The 18,328-nt window shown below is 32.4% G+C and overlaps 1 protein-coding gene across 9 annotated transcripts in view; it reads left to right on the top strand.

Moving 5' to 3' along the window:
• The first annotated feature begins 629 nt into the window (after positions 1 to 629).
• LOC107369661 (uncharacterized) overlaps positions 630 to 18,328 on the top strand; it is a 33,696-nt gene continuing 15,997 nt past the window's right edge. For 2 of the 9 annotated variants that reach the window (XR_016200310.1, XM_089269921.1), the window contains exon 1: positions 797 to 1,546. Coding sequence is in view for 4 of the 9 variants with exons in the window: in XM_089269921.1 (XP_089126047.1) it covers positions 1,254 to 1,546 (293 nt within the window). In the remaining 5 variants the exon portion in view is untranslated. Of the gene's footprint in view, positions 1,547 to 18,328 lie in introns of all 9 variants that reach the window. The other 7 variants (XR_016200308.1, XM_015937636.3, XR_016200309.1 and 4 more) reach the window with 5 other exon arrangements.

The raw sequence follows: 18,328 nt of genomic DNA, 5'->3' as shown, positions 1-18,328 counted from the left end.
TTCAATTAATCTGATTTCAAAAATAGAATTGAAAAAAGACACAAAAAATCTGAGAAAATCTCAACAAATTTCTATTCTTTACTGAACTTCTGTTGAAAGGAATATCTTGCAACAGTAATGAGTTGTTTCACTTTGAAAATGATAAGATTTGCTCAATGAAAATGCGTAAAATGCAGTTGAATAATGAAGCTAAACTGTAAGTTGAAATGAACTTTTAATGAATGATGAAATTGAGCAAAAAAATGAACTAAAGTTGTGAAGAAAAGGAAAAAGTCTGAAACAATATTTGAAGTTTACATAATGTTGCATTTTGACCTCTAATTATTAATGATTAGCAATGTTGTTGATAATATTATTAAAATGATTAGTACATATACATCTGAAGGGTAAGAGCCTGTGAAAAGAGGCTGTTAAAAGAGACTGAAGAGAGATGGTGATGATGATGATTGAAGAGGAAGATAAGTTTCAGCAAGAAAAAAAGAAGAGAGAGAGAGAGATGAAGAGAGAAAAAAAAGTTCTTATAGGAGGAGTCTGGATGATGTTGGATGAGGAAGCTCATTCATCTCTCTATAGGCTGGTTCAACTGGTAAGGAAAGGAGGAGTTTTACCTTCCCCTTGATATATTTGGATTGGCTGTGGAGCCAGAGTTGAAGCTGGTGGTGTGACTGTGAGCTGTGTGTGTGTAAAGCCTTGCTCTGCCTCTTGCAAAAGGAGGTGTCTGCCTTATAACCTTAGCTGCTAACAGCACAACAAAACGAGGCGAGGCTTTTACTCTCTCTCCTAGCCCCAGTTGTCTCACAGTTTTCCTCTCATTTTTCTCAGTTAACAACGTCAAGATTCGCACTTTGAAAGCGCGCAAACGCCTTTACTCAATCTCAAGTTCATACTTTTTTTTCTTCTTCTTTTTCCTCCTTTTCATCTCTTCTTTTTGCCCATCATCATCACCACCACCAACACCACCACCACCACCACCACATTCAACATCATCAACACATCAACCTCTTTTTTTGCTAGTTACTTTTTTTCTTCTTTTCTCTCTCTCCAGTCTCTCTTTCAGTCTCTTTCTCTATGTGAGTTAATGTTTCATCATCAACAACATCATCGATATCATCATCCTCATCACTATCATCTTGGCTTGTATTTATTGTGCCACTAATTACAAGTTTTGCGCTTATTTCGTTTGGTAATAATCTTGTGCTTTGTTGTTTGTTTGGATTTTTTTGTTTCCATTATTACACTTCAACCTACTGAAAATGGCCTATCAACAGCCTTATTTTTTCCGGCCATCGGATTTTAATTATCGTCAACCACCTTCATCATATTTTTCAGCTTTAACAGCCCTTGAATCACATATACCTGGACTTTTTACCAACTCAATGAGATCTGTTTTTCCAACTCCAGAAGCCATTGCTGGACATCAGTTAAATGATCAACCCTTTGAGGATGATGGGATTGAAGATGATCCCAAGGTGTCCCTTGAATCTAAAGATTTATGGGAAAAGTTTCATGCACTTGGAACCGAAATGGTCATCACAAAATCAGGACGGTAAGTAATTTCAAATTTCACTTAAACTTTCGAATGAAACCAAAACTTCAAATGTTTCAGGATTGAAATTTCCCAATCAGATTCCATTCAACACACACACACTCATTGAAAACATCAAGTGAAAAAACTGTTTAAACTCCATTGAAAGCTATAACAAAATTGAACAACAAAATAAGGACAGACTATTAACTGTTAATTACACAAGATAATATCGCCTTGAGCTTTTCAGCATTTCCAGAAATGTTCAACTCATAAGCAACACTCAATCAGCTATACAAAACTATTTAAATGTACAGAAAAGCAAGAAAAAAAGTCGATTCAAAATTCTGTTCACAATCAACCTTAATTGTAAATTAATTAGAGTTGGACCTTTACACATGAAACATGATTACAACAATTGACAACATTTTGATCAATGTTATGAAATTGATCTTTCCAATTGATTCTTTTGTTGTGTCATTGTGTTCAATTGATTATGCAAGTTAAATGAATGATGGTTTTTATCCTCATCAACATCATCAATGTGATGATATGGGTGGATTGAAAGAAGTGAAAATGATGAGAAAAAAACGGAGAAGGGAACGGAAGATGATGAATAAGCCACGAGACAATTTGCTTGACAATAACAACGATTCAATAACAATTCTTTGAGCTTTTTTCTCTCACTCAACTTTGCAGCGTTTATCCTTTTAAAATCATCTTCTTCTCAATGACACTTCTCTCTTTTCTCATCTTCGTCTCTTCTTCTTCTTCTTCTTCTTCCCAAGAAACATGGCTCGACTTAGATGGGACTGATAAAAATTGTTGTCCTCTTCTTTTAATAATTTAAGGTACAATGGTGATATACATAGCAATAGGAATGACTCGAGAAAAAAGACGAAGATAAGGACTGAAAAGAAAGATTGAGAAGATAGTGAGAGACAAGAAAAAGGACCGACTCTACGCTAATACCTATTGCTATCTGTACATCTTAAACTATCTTGTGTTCACCAGCCAAGCCGAAGCATCTCTCTTTGCAACTCATCCCACTCTCTTGCAAGGCTTTCTCTTCTTCTTCTCATCATCATCATCCTCTTGACTAATCAAGAAAATATCACCTTCTTTCCTCAAACACTTTGCCTTCTTCTCTTTGTCTTTGCGTCTTTTCCTCTCACTTTGTCTCTTCTTCTCTCACCAATCAAACTTGTCAGTTTTAAATAACCCTTTGAATCAGACAGAAGAGATGATGACAAAGAAATGGCAGACTATAATTTTATGGTTGCTATTCATTTCAATTACTCTTATCTGATCGTTGAGGTGATTAGCAATCGAGTTTTTTTTTGTTTTGTTTGTTTGTTTGCCGTTGCACACTAAACAAGGTCACTGAATCTTACAACTCTTGTTAAATGATGATGATCAATCCTAACCTAACTTAACCTAACCTAATCTTTCAACAGCCAAGAGCAACAACAGGTAAAGCCCCTTGTAACTCGGCCCTGTTGAATGCTACTTGCAAATAAGTTTGCAAAAATTGAAAAAAAAGAGGAAACAAGTAACACCAAGTTGTTTCTCCTTCTCTTCATTTCTCATGGCATCATCATCATCATCATCATCATCATAATCAACTTTTCCTTAGCAAAAGAGACATGTATTGGAAAAAACGAACGCGCTCTCTATATGCTTGTGTGTGGTCTTCATTTTTCTTCTTCTTCTTTCTTCTCTCATCCTGATCTTGATCTTGATCATCACCAGTCTCAGTATCAGTCTTGCTCGAATCAAAGGAATGGGTCTTACTGTCGACAGGACTCTGCGGGCGATTATTATCATTACTATTGCTATTATTGCATCCATTTTAATCCAACATCATATTTCATATATGCTTATAGAGCACGCAATTCAACTAATTCATCCTCTTTTATTCTCATCAAATTAATTCCTCTCTCTCTCTCTCCCTGTTTAATGCAACCGGAAACAATTTTTAATGAAAAATCATGATTTTCTCAATGACAATTGAAACTAATAGCTAATAATCTGAAAGGCAAATGTTAATAAAAACAATTATATTTGTTACACATTTACCATGTTACCTAACTGAACACGCAACTTTCGTAGTTGTACCTTGTTCAACTAGTACAACCTGATTTTTTTTTGTAAAATTACATGTTTAAAGGAACAAGAAAGGTTGGCGAAACAAAAGTTAAATGTTGAATTTTTGTTTACCTGGCTTTTGTTTTTAACTGCTTTTACCTGTGAAGAGGCAATTTAATTTGATTACACTTATCATCTTTGAGCATCATTTGAACAACTTCTTTTTTTTCATCATTTACTTGATAAAAAAAGTTCTGTTCAATAGTGCTGAAGAAATGTTTAGCAAAAATGAATAATCATCAAATTACCTTGATGAGTTTTCTGATTTAATTGTTGCAGGTTTCTGTTGCAAATGTAAAGGTAATGGGCATAAATGTAGGTAAAAGGTAACAAAAAAAGTTTGCTAAAGAGCTAAAATCTTTTGTCTATAATCATGATAAATGTAAAGGTAAGAGGAAAACAGGTAAATAATAGTTGATCCCAGAATTTTTCTGGTTACTTTCAATGTTGATCAAAAAGTCAATCATTTTAACTACTTTTAACACTTTACTGATGATGGCGATGAAGATGAGAAAAGGTTGAAAGTGATTATTGATTTAGATTCAAGGGTCACTTAGTTGATGGTTAAAGATGCATCAATGATGAAGCAAGAAAAGTTAATGGTAAAAGGTCAATTGTATGAATGCAAATGGGTGGACAATCAGTTAAAGGGTAAAATGATTTGATTCAGATGAGGTTAAATGATAAAAGTGGATTGTTTTCTTTTCGCAATCTTTTCTTCTTTTTCTTTCACTTTGATAATATTGACTGGTCAGTTGAATGGTCATTTAGTCATTTTAAATGGATCAAGTTTTGTTCGTGTCTAACAGTAAAAGTTGGATGGGGTTAAAAACACTGTTATACTCTATGAGAGACTGTGAGAAATGGTCAGCAAAGTAGATGAGAATTGAGTTTAACTTTTGTGACAAAAGGTCAACTCTGTTTTTGACCAGTCAACATTGTCCAGTTTAATGTTGTTTGATATTCAAGATAATATCATCATTGCATTATTACAACTTTTGACTCTTGTTTGTTCAACATTTTTTTTTCGCTTTTCTCTCCTTTAATCACTTTCGCCTGTTGGTCTGGTCATTGAATTTACTTTCTTCTTGCTCTGGTCATTTCTACAAGTTAATTGAATAGAAACATTAGCTTGGACATTCTTTTAAATGGCTGACCCCGATAATGGACAATAATGGTATACAAGGAAAAGCTTGCTAGATGATGATGTTCATCTTGATTAGAGGGTTAGATGAATGATTAAAAGGGTTGGCATGATCGAATGGTCAAGGCTGGTCAACATGGTCAACATGGTCAAGCATTGATATATTACAGAGAAGGAAAACTCTTCTATATGAGAATGTTTGTGAAGAAAAAATTGAGGCACAATTTCAAGTAAAGATGATGGTCAAGAGTGGTCAAGTGGAAAAGGAAAATGAAAAAAAAGAGATAAATTATTGATTCAGACTGTTGAGAGTTGCGAGATGATAAGGAAAATGGCGAATATGAGGTGACTTGGCATGATGAAGGAAGATGAATTCAGTCAGAATTGTTGTGAAAAATTATCGAAGGAAAAAACAAGACTTCTCGAGTCGAGTTTGCGCTCAACTTTTGGAGATGAAAAAATGGTTTCATCTTGCGATTCAAAGGCAAACGAACAGAGTTACAAATTGATAGAGGAAAAGATGATGATGATAAAGTGATGGAAAAAGATGTCAAGAATTTTCATGGAAGATGAAAGGGAAAGAAGGATGATGATGGGGATGAGGAACATGTTGGGTTGAAGAGAGGAAAAAGCTAAAAGCTCGTAAAAAATGATGTACACTTTTAATGGAAGCGCAAAAGCAAATGATATTTTATTCAGGTTTAAGTGATACCTTCAACATCTTTCACATCATATCGACACAAAATTCCTTCACTTTTTTTGTTTAATCATCTTTTCTCATCAAACTCTTCATTATCATTATTTTCATCATTTTTGTACTTTTATTGCATTACAGAAGGTGAAGTGGAAAGAAAATAATTTCATGTTTTTTCCTCATTTTTCAACCTTTTTCTTTCATGATGCTATTGATGAACTTGAATGAGCCAAGAAAATGATTTTTACATTTCTTTTCGTTTTTGGGATTTTCTTTCCTTCGTTTTTGTATCGATTTTGGTGAACTTTTTTTTCGACTTCTTTTTTGTTCACTAACCATTTAGACACTTTGTTTACTTGTTCAACCTTTTTCTTTCATGGTAAAGATGAAGCATGATGAAAGAGGAAAAAGCTCAACTAAATGTTTACCATTGGATATTTTGACAAAGCTCAGTTCATCTTATCCAATTGGAGTAAAGAGTAAGCAACAAAATTGAGACGAAAGCTGATAGAACTTGCGCAAAATGTTTCACTTATTGATCCTTTCGAGTGAACCGAAAATTTCACTCTCATCTTCATCTTTTTACCTCTCTTCCTCATCATCATTATCTTCATTCTGGAGAAGAAGAGAGAGAAAATTCAAGTTGTACTTTAATGCTTTTGCCTCTTCATCTTCATCTTCCTCTTTTTTTCCTATTTCCTCCTCTCAACTTTACTGGTTCCATGACATGATGATGAACATAAAAAAACAGGAGAGAGAGTTTTGATGATTATAATGATGAGAAAGAGGATGATAAGAGAAAGAGAGAGACAAAAAATTGTATCTTGGGAAAGAATCAAAGGCAATGTTACAAATAAACTTTAACGAAGCATACAGCTTTGTTCATCAAAGTTGATGCTACAGCAAGGCATCAGTTAGCATTAAAATGATGCTTCATTAGGTGATTATGTTAATAACTGTTGGGTTCACAATGAATTTAAACATTGCCATTTCAACTTGGAATGAGCAAATGGAGGCTCAAAATGAACTATGATTCAACAAACATTTCATCTGAAACACTGACAATTGTTCCAGAGTTATCACGATGAAATGTTTATTAGGATCAAAAGTCGTCAATATTGTTATAGCTGTGACAAATTGTTATTGATGTTCCGATCCTATTTCGAGATCGATCTTGTGGATTTTTCTCACTCAAAAATTGATCCATCTCAACCCAGAAAAATACAGTTCTGAGAATCTGATATTTTTTTGTTTCTTAAACTCGAAGAATCCAAATCCAAGAAAATCGATCTCAGTAAAACTCTGAAATCGCCCAAATTGTGTCGCTGAAATTTTCTTATCACTAATGACTTGACCATTCGTGATCAACGCTAATTGCAACTTTCATGGAAAAGGATTCACTTTTTTTCGTTGACAATTTACTCAATGTTAATGTATTCATAATGAAAGCCAGATAAAGTTTTTACAGTTAAGAGTTGCTAAGTTTGTCATGTTAATCTAAACAAAACTGAAAATTAATTTTAAAATGAACCAATTAGTGGCTAATAACTAAATGAAAATTTTGTTATTTTTTGTTCGTTCCTTTACATGGTTTGGCTGTTTGGTGTTTTTACAGACAAGTTAATTGTAAAATGATTAACTAGTAGATAAACAGTGATAGCGTCCAGAATGAAGTGATTTATCAAATGTTATGACAATTATTGGAAATTTGCTTTTAATATAAAGCTATATTTGCTATGGAATAATCATTTTGAATCGATATTATTAGACCAACAACTGTGACCAAAAGTGTCACACTAAATTCAACTCACGATTTTGTATGAAAAACATTTTTCCATTCATGCTTTCCTTATCTGTTAGCATTTGCTTTTTTTTGCTGTTTCTCTTTCACTTTGCATTTACCATCATCATGTTACCGGCGAGCCATAGATGAACAAAGATGATGGTTTGATGGTTCTTTGGGTTTATTATGTATGCATAACATTGAGGATACAATGAAGGGAAGGAAAGTAACAAAACCATCAAATTACATGAACTAACTTTAACCATGCGATAGTCTCCTTCATCAATGACAGAGAAGTAACAAAAAGTTATCATCATTATCATCATCCAAGAAACAACTAGGATAATTAATGAGTCCAAGATTGTTTCACTTAATGTTTCCCTTCTCGTTTCTCGTCTTGAGAAAAGACATCAAGCTTTTCAATTTCAATATCATTATCTTTATTCATATAATTATGGTTATCATTATGATTGTCATCTTGAACAATCGTTGGTTGACAAACAATTGACTCGAGTCAAGCAGCGATTTATCGTGTTGATGGTTAAACTACAAAAGGTTGAACCAGAGTTGGACAAACCTGTAAGTCAATGATGATGGATTTTGAACACTTAAGTCGGTAAAATTTCTGCTAGAACATGCACTTCACGGAAAACGTTGAAGAAATGTTGAGAAATGGTGAAATTTTTTACCAATTTTGTTCCATTGAAAATTATCATTTCATCTAAATATTGAGAATTGAGTCTTTCAAGTTAACCATTAATTTTCTTGAGCATCTTGATTGATTGACCTAATGAGTTGATAAATGACTTTTTCCCTTCTCTTGTCCATGTTTATCAGTTTTGATTATTTTGCGTTCTCTTCTGTTATGTATCTTAATGTTTATCTTGTGATAATATTAAATATGGTAAGAAGAAAGGTAATGATAATAAATAATAAATAATGATGAGAAGATGAAAAGATGTACGAAAAAAGAGAAAAGAAGAAAAAAGCGAAAAATTTTCAGCTATTACTTGACTCTCTCTTCTCTCTCTGTCGGCTAATTAATTTACTAATGATTATTGGAAAATGATAATTTCATCCTTTTCCCTGTTATTGCCTGTTTCTGTTTACTTATCATTATAATCATCATGTTTAGTTTCAATGTTACCCATGATTTAGCTTGAAACTTTTTTTTTGTTGCCTCAATATTTTACTTTCATATATCATAAGATCAGTTGAAAAGTGAAGTGAAAAAGTATTGTGAGAAAAAAAGGAAATTTTTTGCCTTCTTATTTAAAAATACAATTCTCACTATTAACTCATTTATTTCAATTTATCTTGATTGCGTGATTGCAACAAGGCACAATCTAATTGATTGTTGATGTAAATAATCATTTAACCTGAGAGTTTTTTTCCCTTCCTGAAACAAACAAAAAACGAAAATTCAAATTCAATTGTAAATATTTCATGTCAAACAAATGAAACAAAAATGACATTAATATTTCAAATGAGAACAAGAATGAAAAATTTCACTCCCTTTCATGTTATAACCGCATATATCGACCAATTCTAGTACCAAGCTATGAATAGAAGAATGATAAATCTAAAAAATTTCGTGCTCCAAAAGCTCAAAAGACTTGACTAGTTATCAGTTAACTGGTGATTCACCATGTTGATTCATGTTCATTTTTTGGGTTAATGTGTGTCGTCCGACCCTTCGGTTCCTCTCGTACTGATCAGAATTTCTTTTGCAACGACAAGTCATCAGTAGGGTAAAACTAACCTAATCGGCTTAATCATATCAAGATTGTTCGCTGACTCAAGTTTATCTCACTTTTCGAGCGTTTAAATGACTCACAAGGTAAAAGTTTAGTAAAAAACTGAATCATTGTCAGTGTCAAAGAGATCAACACTTGATATGAATATTTGGTTAACCCCAAACATCATCGGGTTAATATTCAAGAAAGTTTTTATAAACTATTTTTTCAAGCCATTTACATATTTGAAAATATAATTAGGAAGCTGATAATTTTGCTTGGATTAATCGTGAACCCTTTATCAAATCATTAACACTTTGTAAACACAACTGTTGAACATCGAGTTTTAGCAATTAAATATTCAATGAGCGTTTAGGTTTTTCTGATTGTTTCATCAATCTGAAAGCGACAATTGCAAAAAACTTGAACAGGTTTGACAATGAGCAAACCACAATATTGAGGTTTTAAACAGTGTTGGTTAATGATGATAACAAGAAGCAGTGAAAAAATAAAAAGCGAAAGGCAAAGACAAACAATTGTCCAACAAGTAAAATTTATAAGTAAATAGCGAGTAAATTCATTTGTAAACAATCAAATGCAATTGTTGTTTGAACCCAATTGTTATTTAAACAGTTGTAATAGACTTTTTTTTTGCTGCTGCCAACTTTTCACTTTTTTACCCAGTAAATGTTGTCCTTCCTCTCTCTCTCTTACCTTTAGTGTTTCTGTGAAATTCAACAATCAACAAAACACCAATTTACGTAGAGCTGATGATGAAGATAATGATGATGATGTACAAATTGAATTGATGATTTACTTTTTTCTGTCTGCATTTAGTTTTTTTCTTTCCTTATTTGTTTACTTCACTCACACATACAAGATATAAATAATAAAGAATGCAATTCCCTGTGTAAACTAATGAATGAAAAGGTTCATTTTAACCCTCTTCTGTCAGAGTAGTTAAGTACTTTTAAATTAGATTGATTTAATCCCTTTTTAGCTGATGATGATGGCAGTGGTAGTGAAGGATAAGGAGGAGGAGGAGGAGGTGATCCTTCAACTCCTCTGTTAATATGTTTAGCACTCACTGTTAAGATTAAAAAGGAAGATGGCAAAGGAAAGAAGAAGAGAAAAAAAATTCGATAAGAATCTTTTGAGGTTTGTTTCTACAAATAATCATCATCACAAGAAGATGAAGATGCGTAAAGAGATGCTGAATTACAATGATGCGATGATAGCAATGATAATAGATGTGAAGATGAGCTGGAAGGAAGAGAAGATGAAGAAAAAAACTAAAAGCTAAACAGTTTGGTTGTTTGTATCTATTTGATGTGCAGATTACTGTGCATTTTCAATGTTGAATAGACACAAAAGTTGTACCAACGGATGCTTGTTATTACCTTGGTAACTCATCAAATTGGATTCAATTGTGCGACTCTGTTGAACATGTTTCATTTAAAAAGGTTTTTTTTTCTTCTGCTTTTTGCTCCTCATCATCTTGAGAAGAGTCAAAAAAAGCAAACTTTTTGTACATTTGTTGCTCGTCCATTTGGACAATAACTAAACTCATGTTTTCCCATTTTTGCAATGGATACTTGCAATTACTAAATACTCTGACAAACCAAAGTCTCAAGTCAACCTTAAAAATGGCTTAGCGATCCGTATAAAAGGCTCTCATCTTGCTTCCCTCCAAAGCCACCCACCTCACCCTCTTGCCCTTTATCATCCTTTGCCTTTTGTCATCTTCATCTCTTCACTTTTTACCTCAAGGTTGTGTGTCTGTCTGTGTGTGTGTTTTTTGTGTTAACATTTATTGTTAATAATATGGATGAATACTCAATCCATAACGATTGATACAATATCCATTTCCATCATCATCATTATTCTTGTATTGTATTCATTGAGTAATTGAACTTGAAGAAAGATGATTAATTTGTCCATCATTTAGAATCAATTTTTCACTCGATAAACATTTTGTACCATTTCAATTTGAAATGACTTTTTGCACACTTTCGCCTGGTTCATTTTGACGTCTCAACTGTCAACTGATAATGTCAACTTGCTCATGCTTTCTGTCTCTTTGCATCGCTCAATTTAACAACAATGTAATAATTGCAATTGTACAACTTGGAAAAATGTAGATAATCATTTAAATCGGTTAAGGTAAAAGCTCATTTTGACATGATAGTCTCGACATGAACATTTAACAGTTTCATCTTGCTTCATCATGAGCAACATTTGGAATTTCATTTTTCCACATTTTTTCTGGTTCATCATTTTTTGCTCTTCTTCTTTTTTTAACTTTAACCATCAACTACAAATGTCTTGTTATGATTACTTTTTTTCACTAACAAAACACACAGTTTAGACAGTAACATGAGACAGGCATGATTTACCATCCATCTTCACCAACATCCTCATCATTAATAAGAATCAAGAGAAAAAATGAAGGACAAGAAGAAAATGGTCATCATGATATCTTCTTTTGTATCTTCTATTGTTGAAAATATGATTAGTTGGGAAGATGATTTCCTTAACTCTATTCAAAGTGAAACATTTACATTTGAAACAAAAGTTGAATGATTACCGTTTCCATTAACATAATCATCATCAATGACCAAAACCATTTTCATTGAGCAATAAGATGAACCTGAATCACCTCCTTCTCCTCCTCCATCATCATCTTATAAGATGTAGCATCTTCATGATAGTCTTTTACCATCCAATTTGACTTACAAATGACATTAATCTTTTCTCATCATCATATACAACTCACCATTCTCCACCTTTTTACCCTACATCAGCCATCATCATCATCATCTTCATCCACTTTTCATGAGTCTACACTGATGTGATCAAATGTTCCCTCAATGAATACTTGAAATCATTATTCATATTATTCACTTTAATCTTTTTCCACTTCCATCCCAACCCCACCCATTGAGTTTACTCTCAACCTAAACCCTCTTCACTCCTAGGTCAACATTGAGCCTCATCTCTGCCTATATATTCAGTCTCAGTCGAGATTCCATTTTTTGGTAGAAAAACTTTTCTTCTCCATTTTCCTTCTTATCTTGTTTCCTCTACAAAAGAAATAATTCTATTGGTTGAAAGAAGAGTCACCTGATCACACCTGAGCAACACCTTTTCATTTCTCACCTTAAAGATTGTGCGTAAAACTTTTACTCATAAACAGTTTCTTATAATGCAATTTGATTCGACATTCAACTTTCAATATCTTGATAGGTTTCATTTTGTCTTCTCACAGTTTTTACTATAGATTTGATCATGAGGTGAGATAAATCACAAATGCAGGAAACAAATGGGAAACATATTGATTAATTATCATCATTAATGAAACAAAAAGTTGAATGCAAAAAAAGTCAAATCAATTTGACAGAAAGAAAAAGTATAAAAATTTTTCTTCCTTTTCTGGCCTTTTCGGTATAAAATGTTGAAAAATGAACAATTTTCAATATCATTTCAACTCATCTTGAATTGAATGGAAGCAAAGCTGATAATTTCCTTTCTTATCAGATCAATTCATTTAACTATTCATCGTTTTTACCATCTTGACAGTTGAAATGATAACCTCCTGTGGTTACATCTTTTGGGTTAAGAAGTAAAAAAAAACATTTTCTGGTTTCAACTTTTATGTTAACCAAAATTAAAGACGTTTGTTGTTCATTACAATGTACTCAAAAAAATAGATATCAAAGTTTCCATCAAACATGATGTGAAATCAAGTCGATAAGTTGACCCGTGAATCAAAGTGACTCTGGTCAACCTCGCAGTACACTTCGTCAACTTACCGGTACTATGAAAGAGAAAAAAGAAGAAAAAAGAAGCTTGAAATCTTTTTCGATTCCCTCTTCATTTCCTTTTTTTTACACTTCACTTTTATCATCTAGAGCCTCTTCAAGATGCAAAGAGATAAGGATGCAAAAGAAGAAGATGCAGCAAAATGGATGAATAAGAAGATGATAATGGGATAGAAAAGCTCTCTTCACTTGCAATTTTAAATTTTCTTCAACATTCATCGGAAGAAGAAGAAGAAGAAAAAAGTAAGAAAAGAAGAAGAAGATTGTAAAAGTCATCTTGATGCTTTATTGCTCTGATTGAGAGGTAGATTGTTACCTGGCAGTTACTTTTTACCCCAAAAATGTTTTCAACATCCCACTGAGTGCAGACTTTTTCTCATCTTTCATCATCATCTTCATCAGCATCTTGATCATCTTTTCCTCTGTTTATTTTTCATCCTCATCATTCTCATCTTACATAACATTAACACAAACATCCACACAAACCAAAGTGAAACTAAGAAAAAAAATTGTTTAAACTCCATTGAAAGCTATAAAAAATGAACAACAAAATAAGGACAGGCTATTAACTGTTAATTACACAAGATAATATCGCCTTGAGCTGTTCAGCATTTCCAGAAATGTTCAACTCATAAGCAACACTCAATCAGCCATTCAAAACTATTTAAATGTACAGTTGACGGAACAACTAGAAAGCAAGAAAAAAAAGTTCAAAATTCAGTTCACAATCAACTCTAATTGTAAATTAATTAGAGTTTCCACAAATAATGAAATTTGTCATGAAAGTGAGTGAACAAAATTCACTTGAAAATGCAATCAGAAACAATGATGTTGTTGGCATCTTCATCAATCATTATGAACAAAAGGAAAAGTCAAATGACAAAAGCCAAAAAAAAGATTATCTGAATTGCTATTTCATATGATAATTGAATTACTCAACGCGTGCGATTATTGATAATGTAAATCATCAACTCCTCCTTAACATTTATTTAACACTCCTTATGATAATTTTTATTACCACTTGTTATTATTGCAATATTTATCAAAACTTATTGTCACATTATTTAATAACAAGTTTGTAGACAAGTTTTTTTTTACTTTTTTTTGTCAAACTGTTGATAATCAAATTATGATCAATGGACCATTTTAACCATTCATATTAACCTCATCATTCATTATCATTATGCATTCTCTGGTGAAACTTGAAGTTATCAAATTTAGTTTTGATAAATTGTACTCCCAGCTCGACAGCCAATTAACTGACGATAATGAGAGCAATAAGTTGTGATACTTTTCATGAGCAAAAAACTCATGAAACAAGTCATCAAAACTTTTCTTTGCCTGAAAATTTTGTCTCTCTTTCTGTGTTTTGTCATTTATCAATAAAAATTGAAGATGAAATTGGTTGAATGTGGGTAAAGAGTGGATTGATATTTTATTTATATCAGTCATTATCATTATCAAGTTGCATCTATTGACATTTACCAGGCAAAGTGAAAAGGAAAGGAAAGAATCCAAATAAAATTACAGTTTGCTTACTATCCATTTCATCCTCATCTTTATCATCTTCATCATCTTTATCATGTTTAACTCGATTCTTGTTCTGCATTTATTATCAAATTGATCTTGAAAGGTTTCCAATTACATTAATATTATTATTATTTTTATCAGTATAATTATCGTCAACTGGTCAACAAACTAATATAATTTCATGTCATGTATGGATGCAATTTATACTTTGACAATCTAAATTACCAATTTAACCACAATCAATCAGCAATCATTTACAAACATTAAATACACTTTTACTCTTTTCCCTTTAATGTTCAACAGCTTTCCCATTAAACTGATCAATAGTGTCACTTGACAGTGAAAATGTTTACTCACTTTAATCGACAGTTTCTGGTTTTGTTCAAATGTAAAATATTGATCAACCTTTCATTAGCAATGTCAAATACAAATGATCGCCAAGTGATGGGTTTGTCAAGTTCAAATCAAGAAAAACTGTGTAGGAAAAGATGTTTGACTTCGTAATGTAAGGATTGAACATGAAAAGTTTTAGCAATAAATAAAGATCACGCTTTGAGGTACCGCCAGTAATTATCAAATTCAACTTTGCTCAAAGAAATGAAATATAGAAAATGTTGATTCTTAAAAATCAAAAGTCAGAATTAAATTCAAATCTAACTGGAAACTGAAGGTTAAACTGACTTAGTAAACGACTAACAGAGTGCTGAGTAAAGTGTTAGCTTTGAAGAGGGTATTTATACAAGTCTTTATCAATGACATCACTTGAGCTAACCAATGATCAGATCGATCATTTGATGAAAGATTGTTGAATCTTCTGATTGATCAATTGATGGTTACAATAATAATGCAAAATAACCTGATGTCGACTTCAACTTACGTCGTTGAAGTCAGTCTTGTGAGTGACGATAGTTTGGTCAACTTTATCATCAATAATGCAACATGAACTGATGAGCCAAGTTTATAAACTTTGCCTTGGATTTTTGAATTTTGGCCAAATTAAAAGCAAATTTTGCTTAATGCGAATTCAAAATTGAGTGCTTGTCTCTGTTTTTGCCTGTAATTGCCTGTTACGGAAGTTTATTTTAGCCCTCAAAAAAAGGAAGCAAAAAATGGTGAAAAAGTATTGCATCAAGCTAATAAAATGCAGGTATACACAAAGTACATTGAGTTGAAGTTGCGTGTATTTTTCAGGTTTCAATTTTAATGAGTGAAATAAAAGTGAATGAAGCTGGTTTAACAGACGTGTAACCACAGTTGAGCATTTAAAGTTCACGTCAATAATTGAAGGTTTGTTTGTTTGAAGTTAATAAAATTGAGTAAAAAAGCGAAGTACTTTCTAATTGTTAGGCCAAGAATAGTTTTGTCTTCAAGGGAAGTCGACTGCACCTTGGGTCAGTTTTACACAATGGGTATAAACTTGACTGTCAAACCAGGCAATCAAGTAAAAGTTGGAAAAGGATAAAGATAATGAGTTGGAATGGAGAGGTTCATCATTTGAATTTCTTTGCATAATCAGCATTTTCTTGGATTTCCTGTGGATAGACTCTGAAGCTGTAAACCTTTACCTTTGAACATGCGTTTCAGCCAAAAAGATTACAACAAAATTGAAAGACAGTTTAGTTGTTAACAAAGAAATTAAAAGTGGTTTCCAAGTTTCGACTGTAAATCAGTTTTATCTCTTTTACTTCATCATGCTGTTCAAGTAAATGTTTTCTTGGATAAACAGCAATTTATTTGACAATCGGGTTTGAGGTGAGAATTGCAATTAAAAGTAAACTGAGTTTAGAAACAAAACGTAAGCTGTTGAAAGTTGATTTACTCAATTGAAATTGAATTGAAGCGAAACACATTCCAAACATTTTCAATATTAAGTTACTAGTTTTGCATGAAAAATATCGCAATTAACCTTTGAAATTGGAATTGAAAAGAAAATGGAAAAAAACTCTTTTCTTCTTTTCATCAAGATAAACCATCATCATCGTCACAAGAGGAAAACTTGTCATTAATTGTAAGCACACATTTGATCAGAGTTAGAGTTACTTGAAAGGAATTTTCATCTTAATTACTCCAATTGCCACGTAATCACATTTTAATTTTCAATTAGCTAGTTAGGTGCTTAATATAATGGTTTCTTCATTAAGAATTGGCTTGAAAATTCTTCATCGTGTTCACTTTCACCATAATCTTCATCTTCATCATGTTGATCGCATTCATGTTAAACCTCCAGTGAAAAGGGTAACAAAAAAACACGCTAAAAATTGGCAGCTCTACATGTTTCCCATCACAAGCACCATCAGCATCACCAGTATCAGTATCATGATAATGATGGCAATAGTGAAGAGTTGAGCAAAAGAGAGATGAATAATCTAATTAATCAGAATTTTCATGAAAATTTTTTTTTCTCTTCACTATTCTTTCCATTCATTAGTATACAATTTTTATCCATAACCTTTCATTGACATTTAAAGTTGACAAATCCCATGGCTTGTGTCAATTACACCACCCAACAACAACCTAATGGGTACTCTGGTTACCGTCTAGCTAATGCTCATCATCAGCCTGATCACCATCACAGTATCATAAACATGAACAGAAAAAAACATCTCACAGTTGATATAATTTCATGAGCACTTAACAGCATTTCCCTTGAGTAAATTTGATTCCTATCCTTGTTACTTGAATAACTCAGATTATTCCATCCATTTCTGTAGAGACACATTTTTTACCCCGACCAACACACTAATAAAATATGATTACTCAGATCGATACATTTAGACACAAGTAAAAGTGGATCAAGGAAAGAGAGGAAAAAAACTAAATCTCAATAAATCTATTGATTGTACATGGACAATTTTTTAGAAGCAAACACTTGCCTTTCCTTCAACCCAGCAAAGCATCACTTACTGCATCAACTAATCATAACATATCGATAACTTCCCAAGTGACTATTGAATGTAACTTTTTTTTTACTCTTCACTTTTTGTCCATTGCAAGAGTGTGCCTTTCAAGTTTCATCAAACTTTCAATGTTATTTAATTCAATTATATTACATCAAAGTATCAATTGCAAGAGAAGGGCTATTATTTTCAATCAATTGATGGTTATCAGCGCACTTTGATATCGACATCGATAAGTATAGCCCATTGACTATGTGTCAATTGGGATCAAACTATTGAACTAGAGACTTGCAAAAGACTTTAATCACAGCTCTATTTTTTTTAGGTTACAAGTCTCTATAAAAGTATACTTTTCATCACTTGTTTTTTTTATCACAATTTTGGTTAGCAAAAAAGTGATGATATCAAGTGTAAAAATGCGAGTGAAACATTGAAAGTCGGAGGGAAAAAAGGTCCAGAAAAACGTATAATTCATTCAAGTTTTGCCTTTAACCTTCACTATCCTTCAACCTGTCAACAAGTCAAACATTGTCAATCAACCCTAAAGGCATGAGAGAAGAAACTGATCAATGTGATCATCTTGAGAAATGTCAAATGTTTATCGCTCAAAATGATGACAAGAAAAAAAAACCATTCATTAGAGATGAAGAGAATCATAATCATCATGTTCATCTTGGTCATCTTCTTGAGTAAAAAAATGGAATCCATTTTGTTTCCATCTTTTTACATCTAAAGTCAATGAGATAACACTTTACTGTTCACACACTTGGATTTACTTGCATGATAATAATAGTAATCCTGATTGAAATACTTTCAAGTCCAACATTTCAGTTTTACTGATCAACGTTAGCACTTTACTTGGCAACAGATAAACCAAATTGTGGAGCTTCTTATTTTCTCACTTTAATCAGAGTAACTAGAAATTTTATCCTTCGACTTATCATCATCATCATCATCATTTTCTGATGAGACAAGCACACTCACACAAGGTTTACTGTTTGATGATGACGATGATGATAATACCTCGACTGGTTTCATCGTCAAACATGA

Source organism: Tetranychus urticae, chromosome 3 (assembly GCF_039701765.1).
Source record: "Tetranychus urticae isolate SD_2017Ah chromosome 3, NJAU_TeUrti_SD_1.0, whole genome shotgun sequence".
Classification (NCBI taxonomy): domain Eukaryota; kingdom Metazoa; phylum Arthropoda; class Arachnida; order Trombidiformes; family Tetranychidae; genus Tetranychus; species Tetranychus urticae.
The sequence above is the reverse complement of the archived record's forward strand: the minus strand, read 5'-3'. Positions and strand labels throughout refer to the sequence as shown.